The 13575-nt window shown below is 44.8% G+C and overlaps 1 protein-coding gene across 1 annotated transcript in view; it reads right to left on the bottom strand.

The window, feature by feature from the left end:
* Positions 1-4116: 4116 nt before the first annotated feature.
* IL13RA2 (interleukin 13 receptor subunit alpha 2) overlaps positions 4117-13575 on the bottom strand; it is an 81806-nt gene continuing 72347 nt past the window's right edge. Inside the window, exon 10 of the mRNA XM_088452621.1 lies at positions 4117-5112. Within this exon, the coding sequence (XP_088308747.1) occupies positions 5034-5112 (79 nt within the window). The 3' untranslated portion in view covers positions 4117-5033. The remainder of the gene's footprint in view (positions 5113-13575) is intronic.

Genomic DNA, 13575 nt, shown 5'->3' with positions numbered 1-13575 from the left:
GTAACCTGACCTATGTCATGCCGCCGCTTCTCCATAGGTCACGGCCCGGGCACGCCTGAGCCTCCCAGAAGAGCTCAACACTGCCCAGGTCAGCAGTACAAGTAATGCCAACTCTGACCTCGCAGCACACTTGACAACTGCTCGCGACACACTAGTATGCCACGGCACAGTGGTTGAAAAACGCTGGTGTATACAGATGGTGCAACATGTTACGCAGATGCTTGGATTTGCAAAGCTGCAGGTGGGGGCACCTTCATACATCTCCCAGGCTGCAACATTTGCATATTATCGCATAGCAGCTACTGTACATACGGGCCGGCTTCCCGACTGTCTAATCCCGGCAAGGGTTAAATGACAGGCATCGCTGTCCCGGCTTACTGGTCGAAGGTAAGCCGGGTGAGGACAGCTGCGTGGGGGGGAGGGTTAGGTTTAGGGTTCCCGAGGGGGTAATTAGGGTTAGGCACCGCCCTGGGTGGTTAGGTTTAGACTAGGGGAAGGGAGGTTAGGGTTAGGCACCTCCCCAGGGGACATGGATTTAGGCAGCGGGGAATGGGGGGTTAGGTTTCGGCACTTAGAGGGGGATTAGGGTTAGGTACCTGGAAGGGAGGTTAGGGGGAAAAATTAGGTTAGTCAATACTTACCTTTGACGATTGGGATTTCCTCCTCTGTTGGGATTAGAAGCGCCGGCCATGTGTATTCCGTACATACACATAGGTGGCGGCATTAGCGTACAACTCTGAATCAGGCCCTGCAACTGTTCTGCTACAAAATAATCTGAATATTTTGATGAAATGATTTTGTATATTGCTAAAATAACTTAGAAAATGTTTGAAAATAATATTTAGAACTTAGCACAGAAACTGCTGACTTGGGATGTACTGATGTGCGCATTATGATTCAGTGTAGGAACTAGTCCATTGCTTTCGTTCATATTGTTCTGCCCAGGTGCGATTGTTTTTATTGTTCATGTATTACTATAGATTGTCTTTAAGTTATCTTTAATTTATTGTTGTCTGGGCTAAAATCACTTCTTATTTGGCATGATCAAATGCCAGATAATTGCTTCTTTTCTATATTCTGTTGTGAAGTTAATACGCTGTTCTACAGTCGTGGAGAAAAGTTTTGGGAATGACACAAAGTATTGGTTTTCACAAAGTTTGCTGCTTCATTGTTTTAGACCTTTCTGTCAGATGTTACTATGGTGTATTAAAGAAAAATTACTATTAAAATGCTATTTTAAACATTGAAGTTTTCAATATTTTATTTTAAAATTATATGTTACTGAGTTCTAAGGGTAGACATTTTTTTGCTGCTTAAATAGTGTTTTAGGCGCCCAAGAAGACTACTTAAATTTTAATATTTAATCCCATTGAGAACTTGTGGTCCATCCTCAAGAGGCGGATGGACAAACAAAAACCCACAAATTCTGACAAACTCCAAGCATTGATTAGGCAAGAATGGGTTGCCATCAGTCAGTATGTGGCCCAGAAGTTGATTGACAACATGCCAGGTCGAGTTGCAGAGGTTTTGAAAAAGAAGGGTCAACACTGCAAACATTGACTCTCTGCATAAACTTAATGTAATTGTCAATGCAAGCCTTTGACACTTATGAAATGCTTGTAATATTACTTCAGTATACCATAGTAACATCTGACAAAAAGGTCTAAAAACACTGAAGCAGCAAACTTTGTGAAAACCAATACTTGTGTCATTCTCAAAACTTTTGGCCATGGCTGTAGTTATTGTTAACAAATGGTTACTCATTCTTAAATTTAATTTTACACATTTATGGGAGCAGAATATAAAACACATTCCTAAAATTATGCGCATGTCCATGAGTCATATCAAGTTAGAAGTGCACTACATGTGACTTGTATCGAAAAAACCCATGTGCAATGTCCATATAAAATAAATGTTCTTTAAATGTTAATATCTTCTGAAACATTAATTGTGACAAATTCTGCTACAAACCATACTGCTTTGACAGCAGAACTGTGGGAATGCACTTTGTTTTAGTTGGATTATGTGGTGGAACATGTTAAACCACTGTATGTTTATTGTAGGTATATTTAAACATAAAAAAGTGTCAATAGGAGATTTAGGTTTACAACCAATTCACATAAGTGGAACATTAAAAATAACCTAATTTGGATTCCGATTGTAATGGAACCACAGGCGCGCGCACTGAGGGGGGTTTCTGATTATCCAGAAACCCCCCTGCCTGCCAATCACTAAGTGTAGTGCAAATCGCAGTGAGTGCGGTCCCCACTACACACTAACAAACACACCGCTGCCGGCACCGGGTAGTACGCTCGTACTACCTGGCGGCAGTGTGTTTATTTTAGCAGCCAATGAGAGTCGGACAGACTCTCATTGGCTGCTGCGTCCACGGACGTGGCCGGCTGGAGCTCACTCATGAGCTCCGCCTTCCAACTCCCACCACAGCGGGTGATGGGAGAGACGTCATGACACCTCTCCCATAGTGCAGAGCGGGCCCGGAGGAGCGGACAGCGGTGGTCACGGCAGGAGCAGGGATTCAGGTAAGTTGCGTTTTTTGTGTGTGTATGTGTAAGGGGTACGGGTACTGACACTGGTACTGCATGGGGGGGCGCTACTGGGGGCACTGTATAGGGGGGGTGGCCGCTACTAGGGGCACTGCAAAGAGGGGACTATTACTGGGAGTACTGCATATATGCCTATCCTCCCAGAATTCGCTGGAGGCTCATGATTTTCAGGTAACCCCCCTGCACTCCTGGAAGGGTATTCACTTCCCCCGCATGGGGAGAACTTCCGCGGCGATCGTAGGTCTCTGTGCAGGGGGCCGGGCTTAATGAAGTGATTCTTCATGATTCGTGTAATTTGGCTTAATGACGCAAATAGTCAGACCCCATCCCCGTCACCACTTTCCTGCTTCTCTTACCTGGGCTTCTCCCGGGAAGAGAAAAAAAAAAAAGGCAGGCAAGTAAGGGGTACTGCATAGGGTGGATTAATACTGGGGCCACTACATAAGGGGGACTACTACTGGGAGCACTGCAAAGGGAGGACCATTACTGGGGAGAGGGGGGGGGGTCTTTAATAAATGATGCTGGCTGTATTTATTTGCCTGCTGCATTCATGTTTTTTAGGGATAGGTTGTCTGTGTCAGTCAGTGTGTGTGTACCCCATCATAGGCTAAGTGGTATATTTTACTGTAGTGGTCCTAAATCATGTGTAAGCTGTTTCTATCTATCTATTTATTTGTGGCTTCTATATATTTGTGACTAGATGTCTTTTCATTGGTTCGGTAACCAAGGACTTGGAAAACCCCCCTTTCAAAATCCTGCGTTTGCCACTGAACCAAGTATTTGTTAAGGTGCGTACACACTGGGCGATAAAGTGGACGACTGAACGATAACGATATCGTTATCGTTCAGTCGTCCACTTTATCGTCCATTTTTAAGCCCAAAAAGATGAACGATGACGACGACGCGCGTTCCAGCGGGTCGTTCGTTATCATCGTTCATCGGGCTGACATGCAGGCCAACCTGACGATCTCGTCAGGTTGCTGCATGTCAGGGAATGGGGGAGAGAGCCCGGCGCTGAACGATATCGTTAATGATATCGTTCAGCGGCTGTGCTCAATGTCATGAACGACATTGAGCACAGCCTTCCGGGGACACACAAGACGATATCGCTTAGGGAGCATATCGTGTAGTGTGTATGCACCTTAATACTTAAAGATTAGTCTTGTCAGTGCACTGCTGAGTAGCAAAGAATGGGAAATATAATGGGAAATATAACAGAGGATAGAGGGGGGGTGTACTAAGCCTTGGAGAGATATAAAGTACCAACCAATCAGCTCCTGTCACTGGCTGTGTTTAAAAAATGATAGTTAGGAGCTGATTGGTTGGTACTTTATCTCTCGCCAAGGCTTAGTACATCTCCCCCCAGAGAGGGTAGTGATTCTTTTCATGCATATTCACTAATGATGCTTCCGCACAAACATTACTGCACAATTTTATACTTGCTTTTTAGCCCCGCCCCCAACATACATTGCTGCTTAAGAAATAAGAACATAAAAATCTAAAATAAATAGCAGGATTTGTATTTTAACATTATCTTTATTAAAAAATTGCACAGAAAATTGTATTAAATATTCATATTAAAATAGGTAATATTACCATGAAATTGTTATGTATATTATGCATTTTGCACAACGAACAGAGGTGGTGGACAAATGAATTGCAAATACCTACTCTCAATAGGTTAAATGATCTTGCTGCTTAATACTATAAAAACTAATAATTATAGATATTTAGGACAGACTTATGTAGATTTTTCTTCTCTGACCGAGAGGTCACAGAGGGGAGATGTACTATAGGTTAATAGTGTGTGTGGGGGCAGCACAAAATGCGCCATCAAGACCACTTCACTAAGAAGTAAGATAGATCCTGAAGGGGGACCGGTTGACCTGGGGGTCTGCGGTAGCTCTCAGGAGGGAGTATCCTGGATGTTCTAGGAGAGTAGGCAAATCTGATTTAGGATTATCCATCATCTGTATACATTACAAATCATGTTTGTTTGTTTTTTCCATTGTTATCATATATTTGTCCACCTCCAGCAATTGTATAGGTGACGATAACAATAGCATTAAACTGTACCAGCAATGCCCACAAAAATTACATCTTAGTATAGTGATACATAATTGTCTTTGTTTTAAAACCACCCTTTCTGCAAGTCTGTGGTAACAGAACAACTAAAATGTGTGATGACTCTCTCCTTGGTCTTCATGTAGACTTCCACTAGCATCATGGGAATGGAGTGACTCCAGCAAGTGAGAATAGTCAGAAGTAATAACCCAAAGAATGACCTCTTCTAGAACTGAGGTATACCATGCTATTTTGCAGAGCTACTGTATAGTAGTAGATCAATTTTTAGACTGAAGTTGGAACTTTTTGGGTAGTAGAAAATCACTCTACCTAGAAGCTGTTCCTTTGGCATGTATGCTTGATGCCTGTTGCGAAGGTTATATTGAAATTATATACTCAGTAGTATCAGTATTTAAGACTGGAACCATGATCAATTTCATAGACCAGCTCTTTCGCCTTGTGTTGTAAGTGCATTGACCAGTATCTGAAATAATAAAAGAGCTTAAATTAGAAACACATTCCATGTTCAAACCTATAGAAAACTAAAAGCAATGACACAAACTGACATATAGGTTAGGACACAATAAGAAAAAGATTTAGACAATATTTTAGCATTCTGTTTATGGCATATGGTTTATGGAGAAGACATTTTTACTCTTGTAGTCTTCACTCAATTTTCCTGATTGTCAAATGATTGCTTTATTTGTATATGTATAATTTCCTATAACTAGGGGTATTACTAAGAATCGTGTCTGGCCGAGTTAGTATTCCTTTGAGAGTTTCCCTTGATTTTTAAACACAGAGATTTACTAAAGGCAAACACGGGTATTAAAACACAAAACTATCTGCAAAATGGTTGAAAAACAAATAAAAATCAATACACCATCGGCCAAACTCGTAAGTACTTTCTGTAGACAGGAATAGAACACAGGAATTTACCAAGAATCGTGTCTGCCATGTTATATAAATGGAGCAAACACGAGACAAAATGGAAGTTTGAAATAGACTGCCTCATCAGCAGTGTGTTTAACAGAAGTTCTGCACAGATCACTGTGATCTGTGCAGGCTTCTGAGTGTAAAACAGTAATAAAAGGGCTAATTTATAAAAAATAAACAGTGTGGGGTCCCCACCCAAAAGCATAACAAGCCCTGGACCATGAAGCTCAGTCTGGTAGAGAAAAATCAGAGGGGGGGGATATCATGGGGATCCCCCTATTTTCTTTTAAGCGGCCAGGGGGCTTAAACTATATCAGGGAGATACTCAGCGTGGGGTCCCCTGCCATAATGTAAACCAGCCCCAAACTGTTCAGCCCAGGGCTGGTAATCCTCAGAGTGGCGACCCCCCAAAAAATTAACCAGCCTTGGGATAAAAGCCCAGGCCTCTTCCCTGCACCCCTGGAGGTGATAGGTGCAAGGGTAATGGTAAAAATAAAGGGTTAATATTGTTTTTCACAGTGGGACTACAAGACCCAGGAAACCAGATCTTTGGCACTTGTAGAGCTACAAGTGCCAGCAGGCTGCTGGCACCAGTATCCCCACTGTCGAAAAAATATTAATAAAAAAGACACACACACAGAATGTTTTAGTTTTTTTTTTACACACTCACTCACCCACCGCACTCATACTATTAACACTACAAACTTACCTACTCCCTGGCGCAGGTCGGTCCTTCACCCCAGAAGGCATCCAATCTTCAGATAATAAAAAGTTAGTGACTCACTCCAGAACGAGCGCTATACTGTATGTACAGTATAGCATTAGCTGAGTGACAGGGAAGCCACAAAGTTACCCGCAGCTCAGCTGATCTTAGCCAATTAGCCTCTGGTTACTATGACAACGGCCACTGATTGGCTATGAACAGCCAGTCTAGCACTCGTTCAGGAGAGGGTCACTGGCTTTATTATTTTCTGAAGACCAGATGCCTACTGGAGAAGAGTACTGACCTTTTTTTAATATATTTTTCCACAGTGGGGGTACCGGTGGCAACACCCTGCTGACACTTGTAGTTCTACAAGTGCCACAGGGCTGGCTGGCTGTGACTTGTAGTCCCAACGTGAAAAACAATATTAACCCTTAATTTACATCATTACCTCTGCAACCACTGCTTTCAGGGATACAAGGAAGAGTTTGGGCTTTCAGCCTAGGGCTGGTTGATGCTCGAAAGAGGGAACACAATTTTTTGTGGGATCCTTACTTTAAGAAGTTTGTCAGCCCTGGGCTAGCCATTTTGTGGGTTTGTTTACATTATGGCAGAAGGACCCCATACTGTGTGTCTCCCTGCTATAGTGTAAGCCCCCTGGCTTGTTCAGCCTGGTGCTGGGTAAAGGAAAATTGGGGGAACCCCACATTTGTTTTTCCCCTGAATTTTCTTTACCAGACTGGACTCATAGGTCCATGGCTAGTTATGCTTTTTCTTTTTTTGGGGGGGGGGGGGGGGGGGGGGGGGGGCATGACATTTTTTTTAAAATGAAACCTCTCTCTACATCCTACAATACAGAAGCATTGCACAGATTACAGTGGTCTGTGCTGTGCTTCTGCTAAACATGCACCTCTCTGGCAGGTCTTTACATTTTAGTCAGAACACGACTGACCTCACAGGCTTGCAAACACAATCCCATACACCATCGAAAAGCATAATTCAGTCAAACACAATTTTTTGTAAATTTGTGTGGTTGTTTGAGAAAAACAATGCAATGCAAAGTGTGTATAATACTCGGCCAGACACGATTCTTAGTAAATTTACCCCCTATAGTCATTGGAGTTGACTGAAGTTTCTGCACATCTAAGGTACCGATGTAGCATTGAACACAGCTCAGTCACAAATGATCAGGCTTTGTTTGCACATATTAAAAAAATGCATATATATTTGCAGGTATGCAGCTGTACGCATCTCAGCGGTGCACCTGCCTATTATCAGATCACTGAGTTTACTACTTGTCTCTGGGCAAACTTGCACACAGGTTGATTTAGGTTTCGATCCAACTCGGCATAGTATGCAATTCCATCGACACACCCTCCCCGAACTATGCCTGCGTGAGACAATTAGCAGTGACTTCGGACCAGCGAAACGCGTTGTGTAAAATAATTTTGCAATCCAGAACAACTCGCTCTTTTAAAATGCTGGTGTAAATAAGGAAAGGAGGGAAGGGGCTAAAAGGTATCAGGGGAGGAATGGAGAGTTGTCCCCAGAGTAGACCTATGTGGACAATGTTTTAATAAAACAACTATGTTATGTTTAACTGCCAATATGGCAGCTCTCACAAAAGCCGCAAATGTTTGATAACATCTTAAGCAACATTTCCTGCCAGCTGAACTGCAGAAGTCTAAAGGACCTGATTCTAAGTTGCACTCAAAGTGGCTGTAGCTGTGTTCAGCCACGGAAACCAGATTTATTGCCTTATGCTAATGTGAGATTTCATTTAGCTAATGCGAGAATCTGTGCATCTACAAACGGAAACCCCTGCCGCCCAATGATTTTATATCAACCGCCGCAAGCCGTCATCATTAGTATCTGCACTTGCACCAGTCCCATGCCGGCTCCAAGAGAAATGTCAGAAACCAGGTTCCTTTCCCCATACACATGACTTGCACAGTGCTTTAGATAAACGCAAATGACACTCCCATAAGTTAGAACAGTTCTGTGCGTTCTCATTATCGCCACCCAGTTCCCACCCCGAAATGCCCATTTTCACTGAAAAACAGATCCGGGCAAATTTATGTCCAACTCAGAATAGGATGGGCATATGCAAAAATATGTAAATTTGCATTTGTGCTGTATGCAAAAACTGGCAATTTGCATCTGTGCACAGAGATCCCGCTGACTCAGAATTTTCCCCTGAATGTGCAAGGTGTGGCTGCAGGTGACCAGTTTGATGGTATCTCTGGGGAATACTCTGCAGTAATAACAGTACCAAATCTAGGAGGAACCAGGGTCTTGTACAGAATGTTTCCTAAGGCCAGGAACACATTAGAACGACGGCCAATCGTAGAGATGGTCACGGTGATTTATTTTAGCCATGAACCATCACAGATTGGCCATACGCACTACACGATTTAATGAATGAGAGTCCATCTTTCATTAAAATGCACAGCCACACACACATCGTATGACTGTGCAGCATTAACAGTCAAACGATCTAGCGTGACGTCCGTGGGAGCAGGCAATTGTGCATATACATTAGACGATATGCATGATTTGTCATTCCAATACAGCAAATCATTCCAATCAGGGCTGGCGCCACCATTAGGCAGCTGCCTAGGGGTGCTGGCAACTGGTGGGCCATGCTCGCTGTCCTTATGGTAGTGACACAGTGTATGGCATAAAGTGTAAATTCTGAGCGGCGGCCTTGGCACTTATAAAGTCACCGGCAGCCACTGCTATGTTGTCCAACTTGTCCAGGCAGTGGCACAGACAATTTACTATAATGGCCTGGCCGCCCCAAGCGGCGGCACTTGTAAAGCCACCCGCGGCCACTGTCACCCATTCTCTCTCTCGCACACAGCAGTCACCCATTCAATCTCACACACACAGCAGTGACCCATTCAATCTCACACACACAGCAGTGACCCATTATCTCTCTACCACACAGCAGCCACTCATTCACTCTCTCTCACACACTCACCCATAGCAGCCACCCATTCTCACACACACACACAGCAGTCATCCATTATCTCTCTCACGCACACAGCAGTCACCCATTCTCTCTCTCTCACACACACACAGCAGTCACCCATTCTCTCTCTCTCTCACACATACTCACCCATCCTCTCTCATACACACAGCAGTCACCCATTCTCTCTCACACACACAGCAGTCACCCATTCTCTCTCACACACACAGCAGTCACCCATTCTCTCACACACACACAGCAGCCACCCACTCTCTCTCACACACACACACTCACCCATTTTCTGTCACACACAGCAGTCACCCATTCTCTCTCATACACACAGCAGTCACCCATTCTCTCTCTCACACACAGCAGTCACCCATTCTCTCTCTCTCTCTCTCTCTCACATACTCACCCATTCTCTCTCTCTCACATACTCACAGCAGCCACCCATTCTCTCTCTCACACACACACACTCACCCATTTTCTGTCACACACAGCAGTCACCCATCCTCTCTCATACACACAGCAGTCACCCATTCTCTCTCTCTCACATACACAGCAGTAACCCATTATCTCTCACACACACACTCACCCATTTTCTGTCACACACAGCAGTCACCCATCCTCTCTCATACACACAGCAGTCACCCATTCTCTCTCTCTCACACACACAGCAGTCACCCATTCTCTCTCTCATACACACAGCAGTCACCCATTCTCTCTCTCTCTCACATAGTCACCCATTCTCTCTCTCTCACATACTCACCCATTCTCTCTCTCTCACCTACTCACCCATTCTCTCTCACACACACGGCAGTCACCCATTATGTGTCTCTCTCTCACACACACTCACCCATTTTCTGTCACACACAGCAGTCACCCATTCTCTCTCATACACACAGCAGTCACCCATTCTCTCTCTCTCTCACATACTCGCCCATTCTCTCTCTCTCACATACTCACCCATTCTCTCTCTCTCACATACTCACCCATTCTCTCTCACACACACAGCAGTCACCCATTGTGTGTCTCTCTCTCTCACATACTCACCCATTCTCTCTCACACACACAGCAGTCACCCATTCTCTCTCTCACACACACACTCACCAATTTTCTGTCACACACAGCAGTCACCCATTATCTCTCATACACACAGCAGTCATCCATTATCTCTCTCACACACAGCAGTCACCCATTCTCTCTCTCTCACATACTCACCCATTCTCTCTCTCACACATACTCACCCATTCTCTCTCTCTCACACATACTCACCCATTCTCTCTCACACACACAGCAGTCACCCATTCTCTCTCTCACACATACTCACCCATTCTCTCTCACACACACACACACACAGCAGCCACCCATTCTCTCTCTCACACACACACTCACCCATTTTCTGTCACACACAGCAGTCACCCATTCTCTCTCTCACACACACACTCACCCATTTTCTGTCACACACAGCAGTCACCCATCCTCTCTCATACATACAGCAGTCACCCATTCTCTCTCTCTCACATACACCCATTCTCTCTCTCTCACATACTCACCCATTCTCTCTCACACACACAGCAGTCACCCATTCTGTGTCTCTCTCTCTCACATACTCACCCATTCTCTCACACACACACAGCAGTCACCCATTCTCTCTCTCACACACACACTCACCAATTTTCTGTCACACACAGCAGTCACCCATTCTCTCTCATACACACAGCAGTCATCCATTATCTCTCTCACACACAGCAGTCACCCATTCTCTCTCTCTCACATACTCACCCATTCTCTCTCTCACACATACTCACCCATTCTCTCTCTCTCACACATACTCACCCATTCTCTCTCACACACACAGCAGTCACCCATTCTCTCTCTCACACATACTCACCCATTCTCTCTCACACACACACAGCAGCCACCCATTCTCTCTCTCACACACACACTCACCCATTTTCTGTCACACACAGCAGTCACCCATCCTCTCTCATACACACAGCAGTCATCCATTATCTCTCATACACACAGCAGTCATCCATTATCTCTCTCACACATACTCACCCATTCTCTCTCACACACACACACAGCAGCCACCCATTCTCTCTCTCACACACACACTCACCCATTTTCTGTCACACACAGCAGTCACCCATCCTCTCTCATACACACAGCAGTCATCCATTATCTCTCATACACACAGCAGTCATCCATTATCTCTCTCACACACACTCACCCATTTTCTGTCACACACAGCAGTCACCCATTCTCTCTCATACACACAGCAGTCACCCATTCTCTCTCTCTCACATACTCGCCCATTCTCTCTCTCTCACATACTCACCCATTCTCTCTCTCTCACATACTCACCCATTCTCTCTCTCACACACACAGCAGTCACCCATTCTGTGTCTCTCTCTCTCACATACTCACCCATTCTCTCTCACACACACAGCAGTCACCCATTCTCTCTCTCACACACACTCACCCATTTTCTGTCACACACAGCAGTCACCCATCCTCTCTCATACACACAGCAGTCATCCATTATCTCTCTCACACACAGCAGTCACCCATTCTCTCTCTCGCACATACTCACCCATTCTCTCTCTCTCACATACTCACCCATTCTCTCTCTCTCACATACTCACCCATTCTCTCTCTCTCACATACTCACCCATTCTCTCTCTCTCACATACTCACCCATTCTCTCTCACACACAGCAGCCACCCATTCTCTCTCTCACACACACACTCACCCATTTTCTGTCACACACAGCAGTCACCCATCCTCTCTCATACACACAGCAGTCATCCATTATCTCTCATACACACAGCAGTCATCCATTATCTCTCTCACACACAGCAGTCACCCATTCTCTCTCTCTCACATACTCACCCATTCTCTCTCTCTCACATACTCACCCATTCTCTCTCTCTCTCACATACTCACCCATTCTCTCTCACACACACAGCAGTCACCCATTCTCTCTCTCACACATACTCACCCATTCTCTCTCACACACACACAGCAGCCACCCATTCTCTCTCTCACACACACTCACCCATTTTCTGTCACACACAGCAGTCACCCATTCTCTCTCATACACACAGCAGTCACCCATTCTCTCTCTCTCACATACTCACCCATTCTCTCTCTCTCACATACTCACCCATTCTCTCTCTCTCACATACTCACCCATTCTCTCTCTCACACACACAGCAGTCACCCATTCTGTGTCTCTCTCTCTCACATACTCACCCATTCTCTCTCACACACACAGCAGTCACCCATTCTCTCTCTCACACACACACAGCAGCCACCCATTATCTCTCTCACACACACACTCACCCATTTTCTGTCACACACAGCAGTCACCCATCCTCTCTCATACACACAGCAGTCACCCATTATCTCTCTCTCTCACATAGTCACCCATTCTCTCTCTCTCACATACTCACCCATTCTCTCTCTCTCACATACTCACCCATTCTCTCTCACACACACACAGCAGCCACCCATTCTCTCTCTCACACACACACTCACCCATTTTCTGTCACACACAGCAGTCACCCATCCTCTCTCATACACACAGCAGTCACCCATTCTCTCTCACACACACAGCAGTCACCCATTATCTCTCACACACACACTCACCCATTTTCTGTCACACACAGCAGTCACCCATCCTCTCTCATACACACAGCAGTCACCCATTTTCTCTCTCTCTCACATACTCACCCATTCTCTCTCTCTCACATACTCACCCATTCTCTCTCACATACACACACAGCAGTTACCCATTCTCTCTTACACACACAGCAGTCACCTATTCTCTCTCTCACACAGCAGTCACCCATTCTCTCTCACAGACACAGCAGTCACCCATTCTCTCTTACACACACAGAAACAGCAGTCACCATTTTTTTTTTCTCTCTCTCTCTCACACACACACAGCAGTCACCCATTCTCTTTCGCACACACACACACACACACACACACACACACACACACAGCAGTCACCCATTGTCACTCACATACACAGCAGTCACCCATTCTTTCTCTCACACACAGTCACCCATTGTCTTTGACACAAGGTAGTTTATTATGGGGCCTATTCATCAGAACTAAAAAATTGATGGAGGTAATTAGGTTTAGAACTGGCATGGAGTTCTACCTAATTACCGGAGGAATTCATCATTTCTCCTATCCATTTGTACCGATTCCAAAAAGCTGTCATTTTAGCGATGACAGCTTTTCAGGAAATAGATACTTTTCCCTATCTGCTCTAACTTACCGCAGCTGTAATCAGTGCTGCGCAAGCGCCGTTACATTCA

Source organism: Taudactylus pleione, unplaced genomic scaffold (genome assembly GCF_031769625.1).
Source record: "Taudactylus pleione unplaced genomic scaffold, aTauple2 ptg000039l, whole genome shotgun sequence".
Lineage (NCBI taxonomy): Eukaryota > Metazoa > Chordata > Amphibia > Anura > Myobatrachidae > Taudactylus > Taudactylus pleione.
This window is presented reverse-complemented; position numbering and strand designations above follow the sequence as displayed.